At 47.2% G+C, this 19961-nt stretch overlaps 1 protein-coding gene across 5 annotated transcripts in view; it reads left to right on the top strand.

Annotated features, from left to right (window-relative positions):
• The first annotated feature begins 766 nt into the window (after positions 1–766).
• The window catches only part of JMJD1C (jumonji domain containing 1C), a 348731-nt gene continuing 329536 nt past the window's right edge, over positions 767–19961 (top strand). For 3 of the 5 annotated variants that reach the window (XR_010589237.1, XM_005294323.5, XM_008163232.4), the window contains exon 1: positions 767–1213. Coding sequence is in view for 2 of the 5 variants with exons in the window: in XM_005294323.5 (XP_005294380.1) it covers positions 1055–1213 (159 nt within the window). In the remaining 3 variants the exon portion in view is untranslated. The remainder of the gene's footprint in view (positions 1214–19961) is intronic. The other 2 variants (XM_065551891.1, XM_065551889.1) reach the window with 2 other exon arrangements.

The raw sequence follows: 19961 nt of genomic DNA, 5'->3' as shown, positions 1-19961 counted from the left end.
CAGTCCAATTCAGGCATGGAGAATAATAATAGTTAAGACACATTTGTGAACTGCTATGAGGCTTTATGCAGACATATAAATGGATAAGGGATTCCTTTAAAGATTAAAAACAAGTAAGACAATTATAATTTTCAGAGGGGGTGTATGTCAAGTATTTGATTAAATCAAGTCTGTTTTAGCAGCTCAATGCATCATACCAGATGGGGAAGCGCTGCTGTGTCTAGGCACTGGGAGGCACCACGCCTCTAAGAACACAGCCCTGGGAAGCGGGAGCTGAGCGGCACCGTCCTGCCGCGCCGGGTGGGGAAGCCGCGCTGCGCCCCACACCCTATTTTTGCTGCCCCTGGCGACTGCTCACCCTGCTCGGGACGGGTAACTCCCCCTGGGATCCTTCCTAGCCCGGGGCTCCCCTCGGACCCCATCTGGCAGCGCCCCTACCCGTTCTCAACCCCGGCTCCTACCCCCGATCCCGACTGTGTCCCTAAACCCTCCTCCATCCCCCTTCCTCTGCTTGTCCCTTCCGTGCCGCCAGTCTATCCCCACATAGACCCTGCCCAATCCGCTCCGATTCACCCCTCTGCCCCTGTAAACAGCAGGGAGCAGCCTGCAATCCCCAGGGAGGGCAGAGCCGGGGCAGTGGCTACAGCTGATGGTACTGAGCATGCTCAGTTCCAGCAAAGCAGCAAATTCTGGGGCCGGACTCTTTCCCATGCAGTAGTAGTTCCTCCTGCCCCCTCCCCGCTCGCGCTGTCTGGCGGAGGGAGACGGCGCGTGGTGTCGGTCTCCATGGCAGTGGGCTGTGTGGGCGGAGTGGTCGGGGCTGCAGCGCGGCGGTGAGAGACCGGCTCCCCCCGCCCCCTCCCCTCCGTGTGTTTGTGTCAGGCTGATCGCGGCGGCGGAGCTGCCCGGGGCGCCCGGCTCGGAGCGGGCGAGGGGGACGGACGTAGCCAGCCGCAGACAGCCCTGCTCCCCTCGGCTCAGCCGGCCTCTCGGCATGGGCGGCCCGTAGAGGAGAGGGCTGGGTGGCTGGTGCGGTGCCTGTGCGGCAGCGGCCATGGCGGTGGTGGAGACGCGGCCGGAGCTGGTGGGGAAGCGGTTCCTGTGTGTCGGGGGCGGCGAAGAGGAGCCGCCGGAGCGAGGGGACAGCGGGCGCTGGCGAGCTGGGGTCATCCGCGCCGTGTCCCACCGGGATTCGCACAGCCCCGAGCTGGCGGTAAGAGACCGGCCCCAGACCCTGCCCCCTGCGTGCCCCCTCTGCGCGACGGGGGGCCCGGTCACCCCCGCGGGGCCCTGCTCAGCAGGCGTTGGGAGGGTCCGAGGGGGGAGGTGCAGGCGTCGCCTGCTCTCTCTGTAGGGCAGTGCTCAGTCAGATCCTGAGGCTTGGGCAGTGGGGTGTCCTCGTTCCCCCTAGCTGGGGCCCTGCTCGGTGTGAGGAGTAGCAGATGTGGGAGTGGTCAGAGGACGCCCCCTCTGCTTGCAGACAAGAGGGTATGACACAGCCTGTCTTTTCCTCTCGCTAGGCACCTAAGGTGGGGTACGGAGTGCAGTGGTAAACACACCCTCCCCCCTGTGCTCTCTGTAGCATGGAAGTACATGTCAGCCTCTTCTCCCTGCTGCACACACCGTGGTGTGTGGTGGAGAATCAATCAGGTTGACGTGGATCACGAATCATAGAAATTATCCTGAATGCAGTAGTAAGAAGCTGCCATAATTTGGGGATTGAGATTGGGGTAAAGGTTTCTTTCGCTTCCCCAGAGAGATCGGCATCCCGATATTAATGGAAGGCTTCTGTTGTGTATGTGTTTAGCATATGTGAGGACGACAGAGGAGGTGGCATTGATTAGACTTATTCTCTTTGCATGGAAGATATGGCTGCTATTCTGATAATTTTAGTTCTTCAAATTTATATGTTACTGGGAAATGGTAAAAACTTAGCTTCTCTGTGGAGTGAAAATAACCAGCCCTTTCATCTGATAGGTCTAAGAAACAATTATATTTTTACTCAGCTTGAATATTCATAGTACAATGCCCTGTAAAAGCTGTTTTTATTTAATGTTAAGTGACAGGGGTTTAAAAATACTTTTGTGATAAAAATAAAAGATTATGTTGAATTATTTCCTTTCCTTGTCTGTGTTGTTGTAATTGTTTCCCTAAGGGGTGTAGGAATGTGCGTGGAGGGAGAGAACAAGCAAGAATATATTCTGTTGTGTTGAAACACATTCTTGCTGGGGGAAAAAACACAAGCAGGATTTCCTTGGGTTAGTGTTATGAATACATAATCTGTAAAATGGAGTTTGTGTGCTGTAGAGAACTCATCTTTTTATTTGTAAATTCCAGATTCTAGTAATATGTGCATTGGTACTGTTGCAACTGTACGGTTGCATATTTTATATTATTTTGAGCATCTAAATGTGCACTTGGTTAAACATCATGACTATATAAGTTATTTCTGTACATATAGAAAATCACCGAACTGCGTTGTGCAGTTCCCGAGTGCTATTGATATAGTACAGCAATTCAAGATTTAAAAACTGTCATAAGTGTAATTTCTTCTTTCATATGAAAAATCAGGTAAACCAAAATTTCTGTTGTTTTAGAGGTTATGGATTGCTTCATATGGTGGGGGGGAAAAAGTGGTCTGCTAAAGTAATCAGTGCTTGCCTTTGTTCATCCCAGGGTTTAGCTTTATTTGTATAAGTAGAAGCATTTACACTTAAACACTGTTGTCATTACCATAGTTTCTAGATTTTTCTAGTTTAGATACTTTAATTCACAACTGTATGTCATTTGTCCCTTCCTCTTCTTTGTGAAATGTTTTAAATTTTCAAACTTTGTGTTATGGTCTTAGTCTTTCTGATATCAGTTGGTTTTGTATGACACCATGAAGTTCTCTAGATGTATGTTATATAAGGAATGTGTTTTTAAAAACACATTTACAAGGTGGTTTTGTAGAACATATATTTAATTATGTATATATAAACATTTTGGGCAACATAATGAAAAATGTACCAACTGCTACTAGCCAGAGTCTTATACCAGTTGTAAACTGTGGGACAAAACTGTGGTGAATAGGGGAAAGTGCAGTCCATAGACTTTTTTTTTAAAAGGGGATTTATCTTTTATGTCTTATACAGTGCCCAAAATGTGCTAGGTGCTATCTGTTGTAAATATTTATATGTTCTCATTACTGCACATTACTAAGGCTTCATCTTTTAATGTATTTATCCTCACATCCCATTTTACAGACAGGATACTGAGGCACAGAATAAGGTGACTTGTATAAAGCGTCACAGGAAGTCTGTGGCAGAGTTGGGAATTAAACTCAAGTCTCTCAGGTCTCAGACTGGCACATCATTGGACTATCCTCCTTCTCTCTATGTGCTTTACAGAATGTACACAATTCATGATACCTGTTTTACAATTTAGGGATAAGGTACAAGTGAACACAAAGACCCAAGGTGCAAGTGAGGGGAGAAGGAGAAGAGAGAACAAAGGTTACAGTAAGAAGACGGTAGGGTTGTTTATGTGTGTTAGGCACATATCTTGATTGATTTTTCTTTACACTTGTAATTAATATGTCACATAGGGCTCAGCAGTGTAGACATACTATGCCGGCATAGCTCCCTCTTGTAGAGGTAACCTACACTGACCAAAGGAGGGTTTTCTGTCAGTGTAGGAACACCATCTCTCTGAAGGACATTAGCTATGTAGACAGAAGCCCTCTTCTGTTGTCAGAGCTGTATTTACATTGGAGGTTTGGTTAGCATAGCTATGTTGATCAGAGGGTTCTTTTTTCACTCCCCTAACCAATGTAGCTATGACAAACATATGTCTTAAATGTAGGCCAATCCTCTGACTAGCTGGTGTTTTAAATACATGAAACCCCTCTTCCAATGGGCATTTCTGTGTCTTCCCTGCCTCCATTACCATTTGGCTGCATTTCTAATCCTTCCACAGCCTCCATTTTTAGGTGGTCTTCCCTGTGAATAGCTCCAGATCCTGCTGCTACTCATTAGCAGAGTGAAATTGAAATGCTTTTTGGTAATTTCATCACTGCATATTGTGTTCTGAATAGTAACAGATTGATTTCAGGCTGGCCTACCCTCTGTGAGCTATGAACCCTGCTGAAGCACTAGAGCTGTCCAGGGGCTTAAGAAGGCAACACTGCGTCAATTCACATTTGTAAGACCCTTTGCAATTATGTGGGACAAAAAAAAATTTTAAGATGAAAAGTTCATACACTACTATCTGTACCATACTTGCTACGGACAAATGGATTTTCAAGGCCTGATGTGCTTCATGAAATGGAAATGATTACTTTGTTTATAGCTAAATTCCAAAATGTGTGTGTAGTTGAAATTTCTGTATTTACTGATAAGAAATCAAATCAGTTTTAAATAGCTATTTAAAAAAGATTAAATGCAGCTTCAAAATTCTCAGTGTTAAGGAGCCTTGACCTAACTAAACAACTTTCTACATGAGATTTAAAATGGGATAAGGGCCATCCTACTGCCTATGAGTCTACAAGGGTGCAACCAGAATTTTCCAAAGGAGGGGGTTCAGCACATGTATGTCCTCGCTGAGCCCTCTCCTCTAATTCTGGAATGGGCATGGAAGCATAAGGAGATGGTGTTCTGTGGTTCTGAGAAGCAGGGAGATGGGTCTGGGGGACCAGAACACCAGGAAGAGGAGCTTCTGCTGCTCCAGGCTGTGCTGGTTGCTGACCGCTTCAGTCACTGCTTTTTTCCATTTCCAAGGACTAGGTGGTTTCTCTGACTTGCGACCAGTCCTTGGATGGGGAAGATGCTGTGATTAAAGCTGTCAGTGACCAGCATGGCCTGGAGCAGGGTCGACAGCTCCTCCTGGGGCTTTGGCCAGGGAGGCCATTTCAGATTTCTGTGTGTGGGGAGGAGGACTTGTACCAGGGGTTCAGGGTTTGCTTAGGCTCCTGGCTTTTGGATTTCTTTGAAGGTTAAAATGTAAATATCAGTCTATTTTGGGTTAATTTGTTGTGATTATTATACTAAACAGTAATGCTATCTTCCATATACTCCCAAATCACCTGGCAGTGCCTCAGCTTTCAATTACCTGGCAGCACCCCCATCCCTCAGTCAAACTCTGTTCTATGTTTCAGCAAGCTCTCCCCTGGAACCATACTTCTGGGGATGTGGAGTTGCCCAATCCGTTGTCACCACCTGATGTGCTAGCCCTTGGGTGGTAGGTGGGTGAAGTCCCCCACCTGCAGAGAGAGGGAGGGGGGCCATGTGGAGGGGGTTCCCTGTTCTGTGACCCTCTCCCCCCAGGCACCCTCTTCTCTGCTCACCTGGGTTGGTGCTCCTGGGTGCAGGCATGTGAAATTTTGTGAGGGGAGTCCTCTCCCACCCAGACTGTGGTGACTGACATGCAGGGGGACAATCATGGCACTATTGTGAAGGTGTGGCTCTGTAAAGAAACCCTGGGATCCACTTGTGCTCAGGTTGGATTCCTGGGATCGCTGGGGCAGCTGCTCTCCCTGCTCTTCCTCAGTGGTACCTCTAGGTCCGGCCCTTGGGCCCAGCACCCTGCTTCCTAGAACCCTGGAGAGACCAAACACCAACTTTGTCTATGGCCCAGGAGGGTGGCCTCTCCCCCCCCCCCCCCCTTTATTGAGTCGTTGAGTGTGATAATTCACATCTCTTATCAGCTACATTGAAATCTTAAAAAAAAAAAATACTAACTTGTATAGAACAGAATGAATGAACTGTATAAAATAGAATATTTTAAAGCCAGAGACTGAGTAAAAGTAAAAAGTATTGCATTGTCTTGTCCCCATTATTTTATGGAATTTTCCCCTTCTTCCATTTTCCCATTCTGGCTGCAATGTTTACTGTACCACTGGCATGGAGGATGGCCAAACCATCTGGCAGTGGTTGCTATACTTCTGGCATCAGTCGCTTGGAAAATGAGCATGTTGTCTCTGCAGTGCACACCTCTTCCTCTTGCCCAACATTTGGAACCCTGGTTTTTCCAAAATGTACTCTGTAGTTCATGTTTATACAGGGTGTTTAGTACACATTTCATCTAGTATACGTACAACTCTAATGTAAAAGTACTCTTCTAACCTCAACAATTAATTTTAGTGTTGTTTTTTTTTAAGAGTCTGGTGAACTTCTTTAAGCGGTGGTTCTCAAACTTTTTTGTGGTGTGAACCACAGATCAGTAGTGTCATAGATCACTTCACCTTCCATTTGTGAATTTGGAATAGTCCTGTGGTAACAGCAGCATTTGATTACATGGGAGAAAAAAGGAAAATATTTAATTTGTTTTAATGTTCTGCTCCTGGTGCTTCTGTGAGAGAGGCTCTTTTGTGACCTGTTTTTCTCTAGTAGAGGTAGCTAGGAAGGCTCTGCCTCATTTCCAGGTGCTTTTAAAGGCTTCCTGGCTGTTTGTAGTGATGATTCTGGAAACCTGCAGAAGCAGCAAGGAAGTGGAGTCAACACCCTATGACCTATCCGCTCTTTGCTGCAAGTAGCAGTTGATTTTGAGGGCACAGTTTTCAGAATACTAGTTGAATCAATATTAGCAGGATTGAACAGAAAATGTCTGCGAGAGTAAATATACGTATCTTCCCAAGTTCTGTTACTGTAAAAAGTAAGTATTTGAAGGCACAATGTCAATTTCACATCTAGTCAAATTAAAAACAAACAAACTTAAAGTTAAAACAAGGAGCATAAGCTTATGCCCAAATAGTCTCTAAGGTGCCACAAGGACTCCTCGTTGTTTTTGCTGATACAGACTAATAGGGCCACCACTCTGAAACCGGTCACCATTAAAGTTAAAAGTAGTTTTTTGGTTACAGTGACATTTGCCCCGGGTTCTGCCAGTTTTTGTGTCTTTGCAGTCTCATTTTCCTATTTGAAAAATACTTTTCTCTACACATGAGAAACTAGGAAATAGGTTTTTAATGTTGAGGGTGCCTCTTTAAAAAGGTCATGTGCGAGGTGTAGTGAATTTATAGTGAAATCTGCTGTTTTTTTTCTGATTTCTAAAGCTGTGCATTTAGTACACCAACATATTTTGATACCATTTCTATATGGCAGTGTTGGACAACATGAAATCAAGAATCCAGTAACTTGAGTCTCCTGGGAATAGTGTTTTTAAGATAAGCAGATGTGGTAACTTTCTGTATCTATCACCAAGGCAACAAATAAGCCGGCAAGTAAAAGGAAAACATTTAATTTCTTTGGGGGGAGGGCATGGAGAGTACCTCCAAAGATTTGTAAAAGTACTACTTAAGCATGTAGAGTTTTTTTCTGTGACTTTGATATTTACGGAATAATTAACAAAACATTGTTAGGGAAAAGGTACAATAACAATTCTGATGGAACTTCTGACATGCATTTTTTGGTTCTCATGTCCAGTGGTATGTGGAAAAAAAAATTGTGTTGAAATTAATATTTTCTATTAGTTTCTTGAAGAGCGGTGGTGGGCTTTGCATGTCTTTATCCTCTCCAGTGTATCTAACAGAATACAAATGTACAAAATTTTGTAGTATAAAATGTAAACCTGATTAGGACACAGAATTATAGAAATTTAAAAATAAAGGCATTTTGTAGAAATGCTCCTCATGCTGAAAGGTTTTTTTTGCTAAAGATGTGCTGAGCATGACTACATGATATACAAAGCTGTATTTTCCCACACCTGTCTACACTCGAAACTTATGTCGACATCACTGTTTTTCAGGGGTGTGAAAAATCCATACCTCTGACTGACGTAGCTATGTGAATCTAATCCCTAGTGTAGATACAGGTAGGTTGATGGAAGAATGCTTTCTTCCATCAACATAACTACTGTTGTTTGGAGAGGTTGTGTACCTACACCAAAGGAAAAACCCCTTCCATTGGTGTAGGTTGCATCTACGTTACTGGGTTATACTGGCATGGCTACAGCTCTCAAGCCATGCCCATATTAGTCCCGTAGTACATGCATACCCCCAGACTTTCCTGTTCCTGTAAATTGTGCACTCTCCTCTCTTTTGCTCACTTTTCCTGATGGACAATAACTTTGCTGTACTTTAAAGTTCAGACGCATATTTCTGTGACTGGTTTTTGCCATGTGTCAGTGTTAATGTGGCATTTCACTTTTGATTTTAGGTAGGGTCCTGCATTTGAGTCTTTTACTAAACTTACTAATAAAATTAAGTTGAGAGCTGGAGTATTTGAGGAAAATGTTTGTTTTTTAAAGCAAATTTTACCTAATACAAATTAGAATCTGATTTTGTTTTTCCTTGTTTAAGTTTAGCTTCTAAAAATTAACAGCTGTTCAGATCCGAGGGAATTTGGACTAGCAATATACTGACAGGTTTCAGAGTAGTAAATTTGTTAGTCTCTAAGGTGCCACAAGTACTCCTGTTCTTTTAGCAATATACTGGTACTTTTGCCAAGGTTGTGAGTGTGAGCCTCACCTGGTGCGCATGTTCTTTGCGGGGGAGGGATAGCTCAGTGGTTTGAGCATTGGACTGCTAAACCAGGGTTGTGAGTTCAATTCTTGAAGGGGCCACCTAGGGATCTGGGGCAAAATCAGTACTTGGTCCTGCTAGTGAAGGTAGGGGGCTGGACTCGATGACCTTTCAGGGTCCCTTCCATTTCTATGAGATAGGTATATCTCCATATATTTTTTTTTATTATTAAGTGTCAATTGCAGGAAAAGCTTCAAATAAAAACTATTAATGTTGGACAGAGCAGATGGTGAATCATAGTTTTAAAGCCAGTTGAGCAAGGTAAAACAATATCAAATTGCTTGATGGTTGCTAACATAATTGGGTAAGGTTGTGGTTTAAAAAAGTCTTTGTGGTTTTCAGGACTTTGTTACCTCAGTTCTCTTTAATATTGGTCTGTTTATGGATGCGCCACATAGCAGTGTGATATGTCCTAGATGATGATGGATATCTGTGGTAGTAAGACTTGAAAAATGTACTAGACACCTGTTAGTGAGAGGATACTACAAAAGATGGAAGCTTCTCTGCTGGGTTCCTTGGGCTTGGCTCTCCCTCAGTGGGGATCAGATGCCCTGCTGTGCTATTTGGATGTAGTTCCTTCTTGACTATGGGAAAAATTAGTGGTGGCACTCTCCCATGTTCACCTTTCATGGCAACAAAGACTATGTCTACACTGCATTCCACTGGTGGCAGGGTATGTGTAGCTACATGTCTCAGTGAAAAGCGGGCTGTGTCCACGCTGTGGTATGTAGCTACTTGTGTCAATGGGACTGTCATAGGGGGAGGAAGCGGAAAAAAGCTCAAGCAGCTTTTCGCTGTTAGAGCTTCTCACTGTGGCAAGGAAAAGCTCTGGCAAAGAGGCGGCAGAGGGGAAAGGCTCCAGCAGTACGGAGCTGCCAAACCTTTTCCTTTTGCCTGCCCTGTACCAGAGCCTTTTCGTGTGGCAGGGAAAGGCTCAATGGGGAGCCATTTAGAGCTTTCCCTGTGGTGGGGGGGGGACTCCACAGTGCTACAAATAGCAATGTACACAGGGGAGGCACTGCTTTGGTGTGTAGAGAACCGTGTAGGGTACTAACCCACAGGGTTCAGGTGTGTGTGTGTCTGTACTGTACTTGTCTAAGCCATGCTGTCTACACTGCTAGCAGTATAATAAATATGTCCTCTGCATGCTGCCGTAAAGAGTGTAAAGTGTAGATGTATCTCCAGTGAAATGTCAGTACAAGGAGACTGCATTACTTCATAATATACTATTACTTCTACGTGTTGAGTACAGTATCATCACTGCATTTGGATTAACACCTATTGAGATGAGATGAATATGCAGCTCACAACTTGAGCTATTGTTTCATGTTCTGTACAAATGAACAGATGATTCTGCATCAGTTGTACTTAGTGCATGTTTTCAAACAACCTTGGAGACTTTTCAATTTTGAAATGAGAGGTGAGGTTCTGGAAAACAAGACAACCAACATCTGCCTAGGTGATATTTTTTATTTTCCATTCACTTTTTTCAAATATGTTTATGAATTATATTAATAGAATTGTTCTGCGTTAATATTTTGATTCTGTTCTACTCTTACTGTCTGAATAAAATGAAAATACAGAAGCTTGTTGATTGCTAAGGGGGGATGTCTGTTTGACTTTTACCAGTACTTTTGTGATACAATTAAATTAGTGGCATTTATCCTTCTAGAATTCCCTTATTTATTTTTTTTAAAGAGAAGGAAGATATTCTTGACAAATGAGAATGCAAAGTGTATAGTGACACTATAGTACTGTAGTTGAAAGGACTTGTTTCTGGGGAGAATATTTATGAAATCTGCATGATTGGGGTGGGGTGGAATTGTGTAGTCAATCTCCACCCACTTATGATGCCAGAATGCCATTATGCTACTTACTGTGATTGTGCATATCTTCATAATCTGATTCTTTTTCCTGGCATACCCTGATCAGTGGTGAAATTGTCAACAATGTTGACATTAAAATTCCCACAGTTTAGGGTTCAGAGTAAACCCCTTATTAGGATGTCTGAAATCTCAGGTAGGCATTACTGAATTGGTTCCATTTGGATTGACTATTTGAAGTTGTTAGGTGGTATATTTTTGCAGCCTTAAGGGATATAGACTGTTTTGTAAACAATGGAAGCTTAAATTCTGAAGCTCAATATTTTTGTTGTGATGGAAAAGGAACGGTTTTCTGAGTCATTGCCAGCTGGCCCAGTTCAGCACCTGAATGCAATATGTATGGTGGTGGTAGCGATGAGGAGGAAGGGAAGAGTAGGAAGTGGTAGTAATAGGAGCATTAGCATTAGGAGCATTAGATTTTGAAACAAATCTCTTCCAACCTTTTTCCCGTGGTTGAAGGTTTTCTGCCCATCTATTGTAGATGGTGCCATTTGCTGGACAAATACTTGCTTGTTACACCTTCATCTGCTTTTATTAAGAGTTCTTTGTATGTAACACTTATATGTTAGTTCTTTTAAAGAGAGAGAATGTGTGTGTGTGTGTGCTTTATATATTTGTCAAACAATTTTACAGATAAGATTCCCAGTAGTTCTTTGAAATCAATCATTTGCACAGTTAAGCCTAGCTCTGCCCAGCCAACTTTTTTGTGCTTCTGTTGGCAGAGTATGCTACAGCTGATAGTATTGAGATACATCCCCAAAGCCCTGTTATGTAGAAGACTCACTTGTCGGGAGGAAGGGTATTGATATATACTCTCAACTGAAAATCAGTGGTTATAGTGCAACACAAGCCAAGGTTGCACAACGTAAAAATGTTGTCTTTGTAGCAGTGTGGCCTGGGATAATAAGGAGAAGGGACAAGCTTGTGGGTCTATAAATCAATGTTTTCCAACGTGTAGGGTTGACCCCTTGAGGAGATACGGAAAGACTAACTGACGTAGATGTATACATTAAGACTGGCAGCCCTTTTACCAGCACATAGTGAGGTTGAAGAAGGACATACGTCACTGCACTTCACTATTTTTTAAGTGGGGGCCACTTTGGCAAAAAACCCTCAATGTGAGAGCCACATCAACTACTAAATTAATACATTGCTTACAACTCCTTAATGATGTAATGTTACAGAGCCACTCGTGTAACTAAAACAAAGTCTACTTGTACCATAAAACAATACTCCTTTTATAAAATAATAACCAGGAAAATATATGAAAGTAACAAGGCACCTATTCGAGTAAACTTTTTAAGAGCAGAATAATGCAAAACTTACTTTAAAAACTGGATGAGCGAAAGTGTGTGTTTGATTTTCATCTTCCAAAGCATGTATGTCTCTCGTTTTTTTGGCTGGCTCTGGGAGGGGGTTCAGGGCTGGGGCAGGGACTTGGGCTGCAGGAGGAAGTATGGGGGGCTGGTCCCGGGAGGCTGCAGGTTGGGTGGTGGAAGAGAAATGCTGGTCCAGCATCGCTGGGCCTGCAGTACTCATGCTACTCCTGGTCTTAATGCTGCAGAGCTATTCAGAACCTGCCCATTGAAGAGGGCGGCACTTACTTCGGGCGGCTCTGGCCCCACGCCGCTCCGAGAAGGGGCCAACGCGCCCCTGCAGCCCCTGGGGGGCACGTGGCTCTGCGTGCTGTCCTTCTCTGAAGGCACTGCCCCTGCAACTCCCATTGGCCACAGTTCCCCGCTCCCAGCCAATGGGAACTGCGGGGCGGTGCTTTCAGGTAGGAGCAGCGCACAGAGATCTCTGCTTCCCCCAACCCCCAGGACCGCAGGGGCATGCTGGCTGCTTCCGGAAGTGACGTGGGGCCGGAGCAGGAAGGGAGCCTTAGCGGCAACCCTGCTGTGCTGCCGGAGATTCCCGTTGATGGGAGCTACTGCTGGCTCGCGGGCCTTACAGTCAAGAACACTGACATATGTGGTATCATTTTCCTGAAGGAGGGCTCAGCTCTCAAAAGTTTGGAAAACACTGTTACAAAGTGACCTAGAAGTTTGCTTCTCTCAATCCTCTTTCTGTGTTTCCCAAAACATACCACTACCTTTTAAGTTAAAGGAATAGTTGGGGATATCAGTAGGAAATGTTTGCTTTGTACTGCTGCACTATTAGAGAAAAGCCTACAGTGGTAACGGGATAAGGTGGTACCTTTTGTTGTGGTCAGTTTGCAGCAACCACTGCTTCCTTTTCCTTTATCTGTCTATCCAAAAATCCTCTATAATCCTCTTTAATGGTTCTAAATAGTGTAAGAATGTGTGAATTGTAAGGAAGAGGAGTAAGTGCCATTTAAGAGGGAGGCATGATGGCAACATTCTAGAGTATAAAATTAATCTTGGAAGCTCAATTTGGGAAAGTAAGGGGCTATGTAATGTAAATACAGCATTAAGAACTGCAGAAGTGTTTTGTTTTTCATTGTGGTAAGAGGTAAGACTATTTAACCGTTTGCAAGGGAGGACAATTGTAAAAAGCAGATATGGTAATTTGCTTTGACTTTTATTGATATATTTGTTAATTATATTGGGCCCATAATAATTACTGTCTTGGCACAGATAGAATGGGATGCACCACATGTACAGCGGAGAGCTATTGAGTTCATTTAGTGTACATGTATGCCCCTTTTTGTCATTTTTTCTCTATCAAGTTCAGTAACCAGTATTTTTTACATTAAATGGGTGTTACAGTGTCTGACCTTTGACTTAAAAACAAGTTTCTAGCCCACAAGGCTGTGGGGGGTGGGGGGGGGGGGGAAGACACCTAAAAATGTCAAACTGAATACTGTTCACATCCATATTGCCACTACATAGTGACTCTCTCTCTCACCACCTCAAACGTAATAATTGCTTCCATGTTCTCCCCTCTCCCACCCAAATCTCCATTCCTTCATATGTTTTCTATAATCATATGTTTGCCTCCATATTAGCTGAAGCTTTCTGCTAAAGTGATAAGCAGTGAAATAGTTGTCATTTACTTGGCTATTTTTAGGTTCCAGCGTTAATTACCCCATTTAAATGAATGAGGTATATAAAAGGTTAATGTAAATTTAGATGCAGGAGCATCCATTTGTCATAAAACATTTGGGGACAAATATTTGAAAGTATTTGGCATTCATTGCAGTGGAAATGCGAAATTACTGCTAACAATGTTAATAAAATAATTAATATATAAGTAACTGAAATAGTAATCTGTATTTATATTTTTGCCTAGAATTTAGTTTACAAGAAGCCTGTAGCAAGGGTGTGTGGTCTCCCTGATGCATGGGGTGAGAACAGCGACCACTCCCTGGTGGGCAAAACTGGGACACCTGTGGTCGCACCGCTGGACGCAGAGGGGTGGGTCAGGAACTGGAAATATAAAAGGCAGGCCCTCCAGCTCAGTTGGGAGAGAGCTGCTGGAGGAGTTGGACATCTCCTCCCCAACTGCTGGAGCCTGGACCTGCCAGAGGCAGCTACAGTGCCAGAGATGGGGAGGGACTGCCTGAGCTGCCAGACACCAGGGACACCGAGGAGCTGCTGGGGCTGCCACTAGCCGTTTACCCCAGCAAGGCGAACAACAGTCCTGGAACCCAGGTACCCCCTGACTGGGAGTGTAGGAAGGAGCCCAGAGAAAAAACGGTTACTCACTTCTTGTAATGGTGGTTCATGTCCATTCCAATCAGGTGTGGGCGCGTGCACATGCACGATGGCCGGAAGATTTTTCCCTTAGCAGCATCCGTTGGGCCAGACTGGGCGCCCCCTGGAGTAGCGCCTTCATGGTGCTCAATATAGAGCCATGCCGACCCTCCATCCCTTCAGTTCCTTTTTTCTGGCTATTCCGACAGAGGGGTAGGAGGGTGGGTATTGGAATGGACATGAACAAAACATCTCGAAGAACAACGGTTACAAGAAGTGAGTAACCGTTTTTTCTTCAAGTGGTTGTTCATGTCCATTCCAATTAGGTGACTCCCAAGCCAAGTTCAGGATTTGGGGTCGGAGCTGTTCACTGATTGGAGTACTGCTCTTCTGAAGGTGCTTAGTCTCTGGCCTGCTGGGTAATCGCATAATGTGCAGCGAAAGTGTGTATGGAGGATCACGTTGCCGCTCTGCAGATTTCCTGGGTGGGAACCTGAGCCAGGAATGCTGTCGATGAAGCCTGCGCCCTGGTAGTGTGTGCAGTGATCGGTGCTGCGGGAACACCTGCCAGGTTGTAGCACTCGCGGATACAGGACACGATATAAGACAAGATGCGTTAGCATGAAACCAGATGACCTTTCATCCTGTCTGTGACTGCCACAAACAACTGGACCGACTTTCTGAACGACTTTGTTCTCTCGATGTAAAAGGCCAGCACCCTGCTGTCATCCAGAGAGTGGAGTCTCTGCTCCCTGCCACTGAAATGAGGTTTAGGGTAGAAAACCGGGAGGAAGATGTCCTAGTTGATGTGAAACTGTGAGACAACCTTTGGGAGGAAAGCAGGGTGAGGTCTGAGCTGAACCTTGTCCTTATGGAACATGGTGTAGGGAGGTCTGATGTCAAGGCCTGAGCTCAGACACCCTCCTGGCCGAGGTTATTGCTACCAGAAACGCAACCTTGTAAGAGAGGTAGAGCAGGGAGCATCTTGCTAAAGGCTCAAAATGGCCTATGAACCTCGAAAGGACCAAGTTGAGGTCCCAGGCAGGGATGTGAGGGTATAACCTGTCGAACCCCCTTCAGGAATCGGCTGACCATGGGTTAGCAAATACCAAGCGGCTGTGCACACCCGGGTGGAAGGCCGAGATGGCGGCTAGGTGCACCCGTATAGGAGACAACAAGAGACCCTCCTGCTTCAGATGGAGGAGGTAGTCCAGAATGTGCAGCACAGGGCAAATGGTGCTGCGCCGACCAGATTGAGAATCTCTTCCACTTGGCAAGGTGCATGGCTCTCGTAGAGGGTTTCCTACTGCCAAGGAAGACCTGTCTGACCTTGTCTGAAACAGGAAAGATTTAACCATGGAGCTTCCATGCTGTAAAATGGAGGTTCGGGTGTTGGAGACATCTGTGATCTTGAGTGAGAAGGTCTGGGGAGCGCGACAAGGTAATCTGGGCTCCAACGGGCATGTCTAGGAGGGAATACGGAAGTGTACCAGTGCTGACAGGGCCAAGCCGGTGGTACCAGTATGACCCGAGCTCAATCTCTGCGGATCTTGAGCAGCACCTTGTGAACGAGCGGTATGGGTGGAAAGGTGTATAGGAGATAACCTCCCCAATGGAGGAGGAACACATCCGTGCTGGAGCCCGGGCTGTGATTCTGGAAGGAGCAGAACTGTTGGCACTTCTTGTTGTGTTGCGTGGCAAAGAGGTCTATCGGGGAAACCCCCACCTCTGGAAGATGACAATTGCGATGTCTGGGCGAAGGGACCACTCGTGGCTGTGGAAAGACCTGCTGAGATGGTTCGCCAGCTCATTCCGAACCCCGGGGAGGTACGACGCCTGCAGGTGAATTGAATGTTCTACACAGAAGTCCCACAGCATGAGGGCTTCTTGGCACAGGGGAGAGGAGCGTCCACCCCCCGATTTGTTGAAATAGAACATTGCTGTCGTATTGTCTGTCATGACTGATGCACATTGTCCGGTTAGGTAAGGACAGAATGTTTGACATGCTAGGCGCACCACTCTCAGCTCTCTGACGTTGATGTGGAGATGTAGATCTGCTTGCGACCAGGGGCCTTGACTTCTGTGGTCTCCCAGATGAGCTCCTCAGCCCAAGTCTGATGCGTTCATCACCAATGACAGAGGTGGCTGTGGAGCAGCAAAGGGGACCCCTGAGCACACCTGCTGAGTTTCGACCCACCACCAGAGCGAGTTGAGGACCGGGCAAGGCAGGGTCACGATCCTGTCCAAACTGTCCCGGGCTGGGCGATATTCTGATGCTAGCCACGACTGGAGCGGTTGAGGCCTGAGTCTGGCATGCTGCACCACATAGATACAGACCGCAATGTGCCTGAGAAGTTTCAGGCAGTTTCTCACTGTAGTGGTGGGGAACTGCATGATGCCTCGGATTATGTTGTTGGGGGCCTGAAACCTTGCCTGTGGCAGGTATGCCCTGGCTTGGGTCAAGTCGAGTACTGCCCCTATGAACTCTATCCTCTGGATGGGGGACAGTTGATTTCGCTTCATTTAGAAATAGATCTAGGGTCTCAAAGGTGGCTCTGGTAAATGTGACCTGAAGCTCCACTTGGTTCCTGGAGTGGCCTTTGATCAGCCAGTCGTCGAGGTACAGGAACACCTGTACCTGGTGCCTCCGCAAGAGTGTGGCGATGACTGCCATGCAGTTGGTGAATACTCAAGGTGCTGCTGACAGGTTGAAGGGGAGGACAGTAAATTGGTAGTGGGTACCGTTGACCCCAAACCTGAGGTACTTCCTGTGGGGCTGAGTGATTGCGATATGAAAATATGCGAACTTCAAGTCAAGGGCGGCATACCAATCTGCTGGATCTAGTGAGGGAATGATGGAGGCCAAGGAGACCATGCGTTTTCTTTATGAACTTGTTGAGCTCTCGCAGGTCCAGAATAGGCCTGAAGCTGCCTTTGGCTTTCGGTATTAGGAAATACCGGGAATAGAAGCCCTCGCCCGTATGCTCCAGAGGAACCGCCTCCACTGCCCCTAGAGATAGGACCAACTGCATCTCCTGGATGAGTAGATGCTCGTGAGAAGGGTCCCTGAATAGGGACGGGGAAGGTGGGTGGAAGGGTGGGAAGGCACAGAGTTGGATGGAGTATCCCCTCTCTACCATGCGGAGCACCCAGCGGTTCAAAGTGATATGGGACCATGCACGGTAGAAAGGGGATAGTCGGGAGGATAAGGTAAGGCGGGGTAGATCCAGTCTCTGATCTGGTGTGCCATCCTCGATTATACCTTCAAAAGGACGATTTAGGGCCAGAAGGCGGCTTGGGCTGGCCAGAGCTGATGCCTCCTCCTGCCACTCCTGTTCCTCCTCCAAGAATCGGCCTGTCGGTTCTGCTGCTGGAATCTCTGAGGAGGTTGTGGGCGGAAGTGTCTCCGCTGTGTGGCGGGAGTGTGCAGGCTTTATGACTTGAGGGTGGCTGGTGAGTCTTTCAGGCTGTGCAGCCTCTTGTCTGTTTTTTCAGGAAAAAAAGGCTCACCCTCAAATGGCAGGTCCTGAATGGTCTGCTGGACCTCGTAAGGGAGCCCTGAGACTTGGAGCCAGGAGCCCCTCCTCATGGCTACCCCAGTTTCCAATGCCCTACTGGTAGCATCTGCAGCATCCAATGCGGCCTGGAGGGAATCCCGGGAGACTAGCTTCCCGTCCTCCACCAAGGCCGAGAACTAGGTTCAGGAGTCCGAAGGGAAGAGCTCTGTAAATTTGGCCATCGCCGCACAGGTGTTGTATGAGTTCCTGCTGACAATGGCCTGGTGGTTCGAGATACAGAGTTGCAGACTCCCTGTAGAATAGACCTTTCTCCCAACCAGGTCTAGATGCTTAGCCTCCCTGTTTTTTGGGGAAGGCCCTTGGAAGCCCTGTCTCTCTCACTGGTTAGCAGCGTCCACAACAAGAGAATCAGGGGGTGGGTGGGAGTATAAACGTTCAACTCCTCTGGAGGGCACGAAATAACACCTCTCATTATGCTTGGCAGTAAGTGGCAAGGAAGCTGGGGTCTGCCACAGGGTCTTAGTGGTGTCCACAGTGGTTTTAATAAGTGGAAGGGCAATACGGGAAGGTCCTGAGGGTGCGAGGATGTCCACCACGGGATCAGCCTCCTCGACCTTAATGCCCAGACCCTGAGCAGCCCTGCACAGCAACTGCTGCAGCACCCTGTTGTCCTCAAGCACAGGGGCTACAGCTGTACCTGTCAATGCTTCGTCCGGTGACGAAGAGGAGGAAGCGTTTATAATGAGTAGATGCTCCCTGCTATCCGCCCCCAGGGGGTCCCAAGACTTTCGGGGCAGCGTTTGTGCTAGTGGTGCGCCTGACGGTGCCAGAGATGCAGATGCTGGACCAAGTGTTGGCGCCACCATCAGTACGATGGGAGGAACCATCGATGGAGCCGGTGTTGATCCGCTCGCAGGCGCAGGTCCCAACGCCGACATCAGCACCGGGGCTGTTGATGCCTGCGTTGTAGTCGACGTCAACAAAGATGGCATGGGAGATGGGTGTGAGGATGTTGCCAAGGGCGGTGCTGAGGTCTGTGCTGAGAACAGTGCTGGAGTCGACGACGGTGCTGCTGTCAGAGGCGTTGGTGTGTGGACAGGCACCAAGGGCAGATGCCTAGCCGATGGCGGGACAAAGGTGGCTGAAGCCACAGAAGATCCTGCGGAACGGTGACTTTGGGTTCCTCCCTGCCATGGGTGAAAGGCCCAGGGGGTCCAGAAGGGCCACTGAGGTGGGTTCTGCCACTGCAGAGGTCACAGCTGGGACTCACTCCTGTCTCTCCCAGACCTGGATCTGCGGCTCCTGCTTCTCCTGGAGCGACAGGAGTTGGACTCTGACTCCGACTCCAGGGTCTCTGAGACTGAAGACCATGGAGGAGCCGAGCCTTGGTGCCTTGAGCGTCAAGAGCTCAGGGAGCGGTTAGGTTTTCTGTCCGAGTGAGCTGGTGCTGAGGACATGGGGGGGGAGTGCCTGGACATCATAGCCAGCTTCCCTCTTGACTGCACCGGAGGGTGGGGCAGGTCCACCAGCGCTGAAGGTTCTTTCCTCCTGGGGGGCAAGAACAGCGCCGTAAGGTGCAGGAGGTCCCAAGCGGCTTGGTAAGCTTCTGGTGTCAAAGGGAGCTGTAGCTGCTGTGTAGGGACTGGTGACCGGGGGCGGGGGCCAGACTCAACTGCCTCACTTGGGCCGGAGTCGACACGGCCCCAACGGGATCCAGAGCTGTGGCCCACCTGGGGTCTCACATCTCTTGGTTTAGCTGGAGGAGAGTGGCTGTCCAGCTTCTTTTTCTTCTGAGGCACCAGCGAGTGGTATCGGTGCCTTGAGGTGCTGTGTCAGTGTCGAGCGTCTCGGGATGAGTCCTTTCTCGGCGCCAAGCTTGACAACAATGCCGGGTCACTCGCTGTTGAGAACGAAGCGTTAGGGGCCGGGTCCCCTGAGCCTGGATCGGAGTGGGGACGTAGGGCTGTCTCCATGAGGATCACCTTAAGCCGCTGTTCCCTTTCTTTTAAGAGTTTTAGGTCGCAACTCGTGGTAGATCTTACAGCAGTCCTTTTGGTGTCCCTCTCCTAGGCACCGTAAACACGACGTGTTGATCGCTCTTTGGCATGCGCTTCCTGCAGGCCACACTGCTTGTTTTTAAATCCCGGGGACCGCGGCATATCGTGGCTCGGGGAGACAGGATGAGGAGGGGAAACCCCCAACAACTCTGTACTAAGAACTCTACTAAGACGACACTAAGGTAACTATATACAATGAGTATAGAACGCGCTTGCTAAGCAAGGGCGAAGGAACATTCCAGCCAACCGTCACTGGCTGTAAGAAGGAACTGAAGGGGTGGCGGGTCGACAGGGCTCTATATTGAGCACCATGAAGGTGCAACTCCAGGGGGCGCCCAGGCCAATCTGAC

The sequence above is a fragment of the Chrysemys picta genome, chromosome 7 (assembly GCF_011386835.1).
Source record: "Chrysemys picta bellii isolate R12L10 chromosome 7, ASM1138683v2, whole genome shotgun sequence".
In the NCBI taxonomy this organism is placed as follows: domain Eukaryota; kingdom Metazoa; phylum Chordata; order Testudines; family Emydidae; genus Chrysemys; species Chrysemys picta.
The sequence above is the reverse complement of the archived record's forward strand: the minus strand, read 5'-3'. Positions and strand labels throughout refer to the sequence as shown.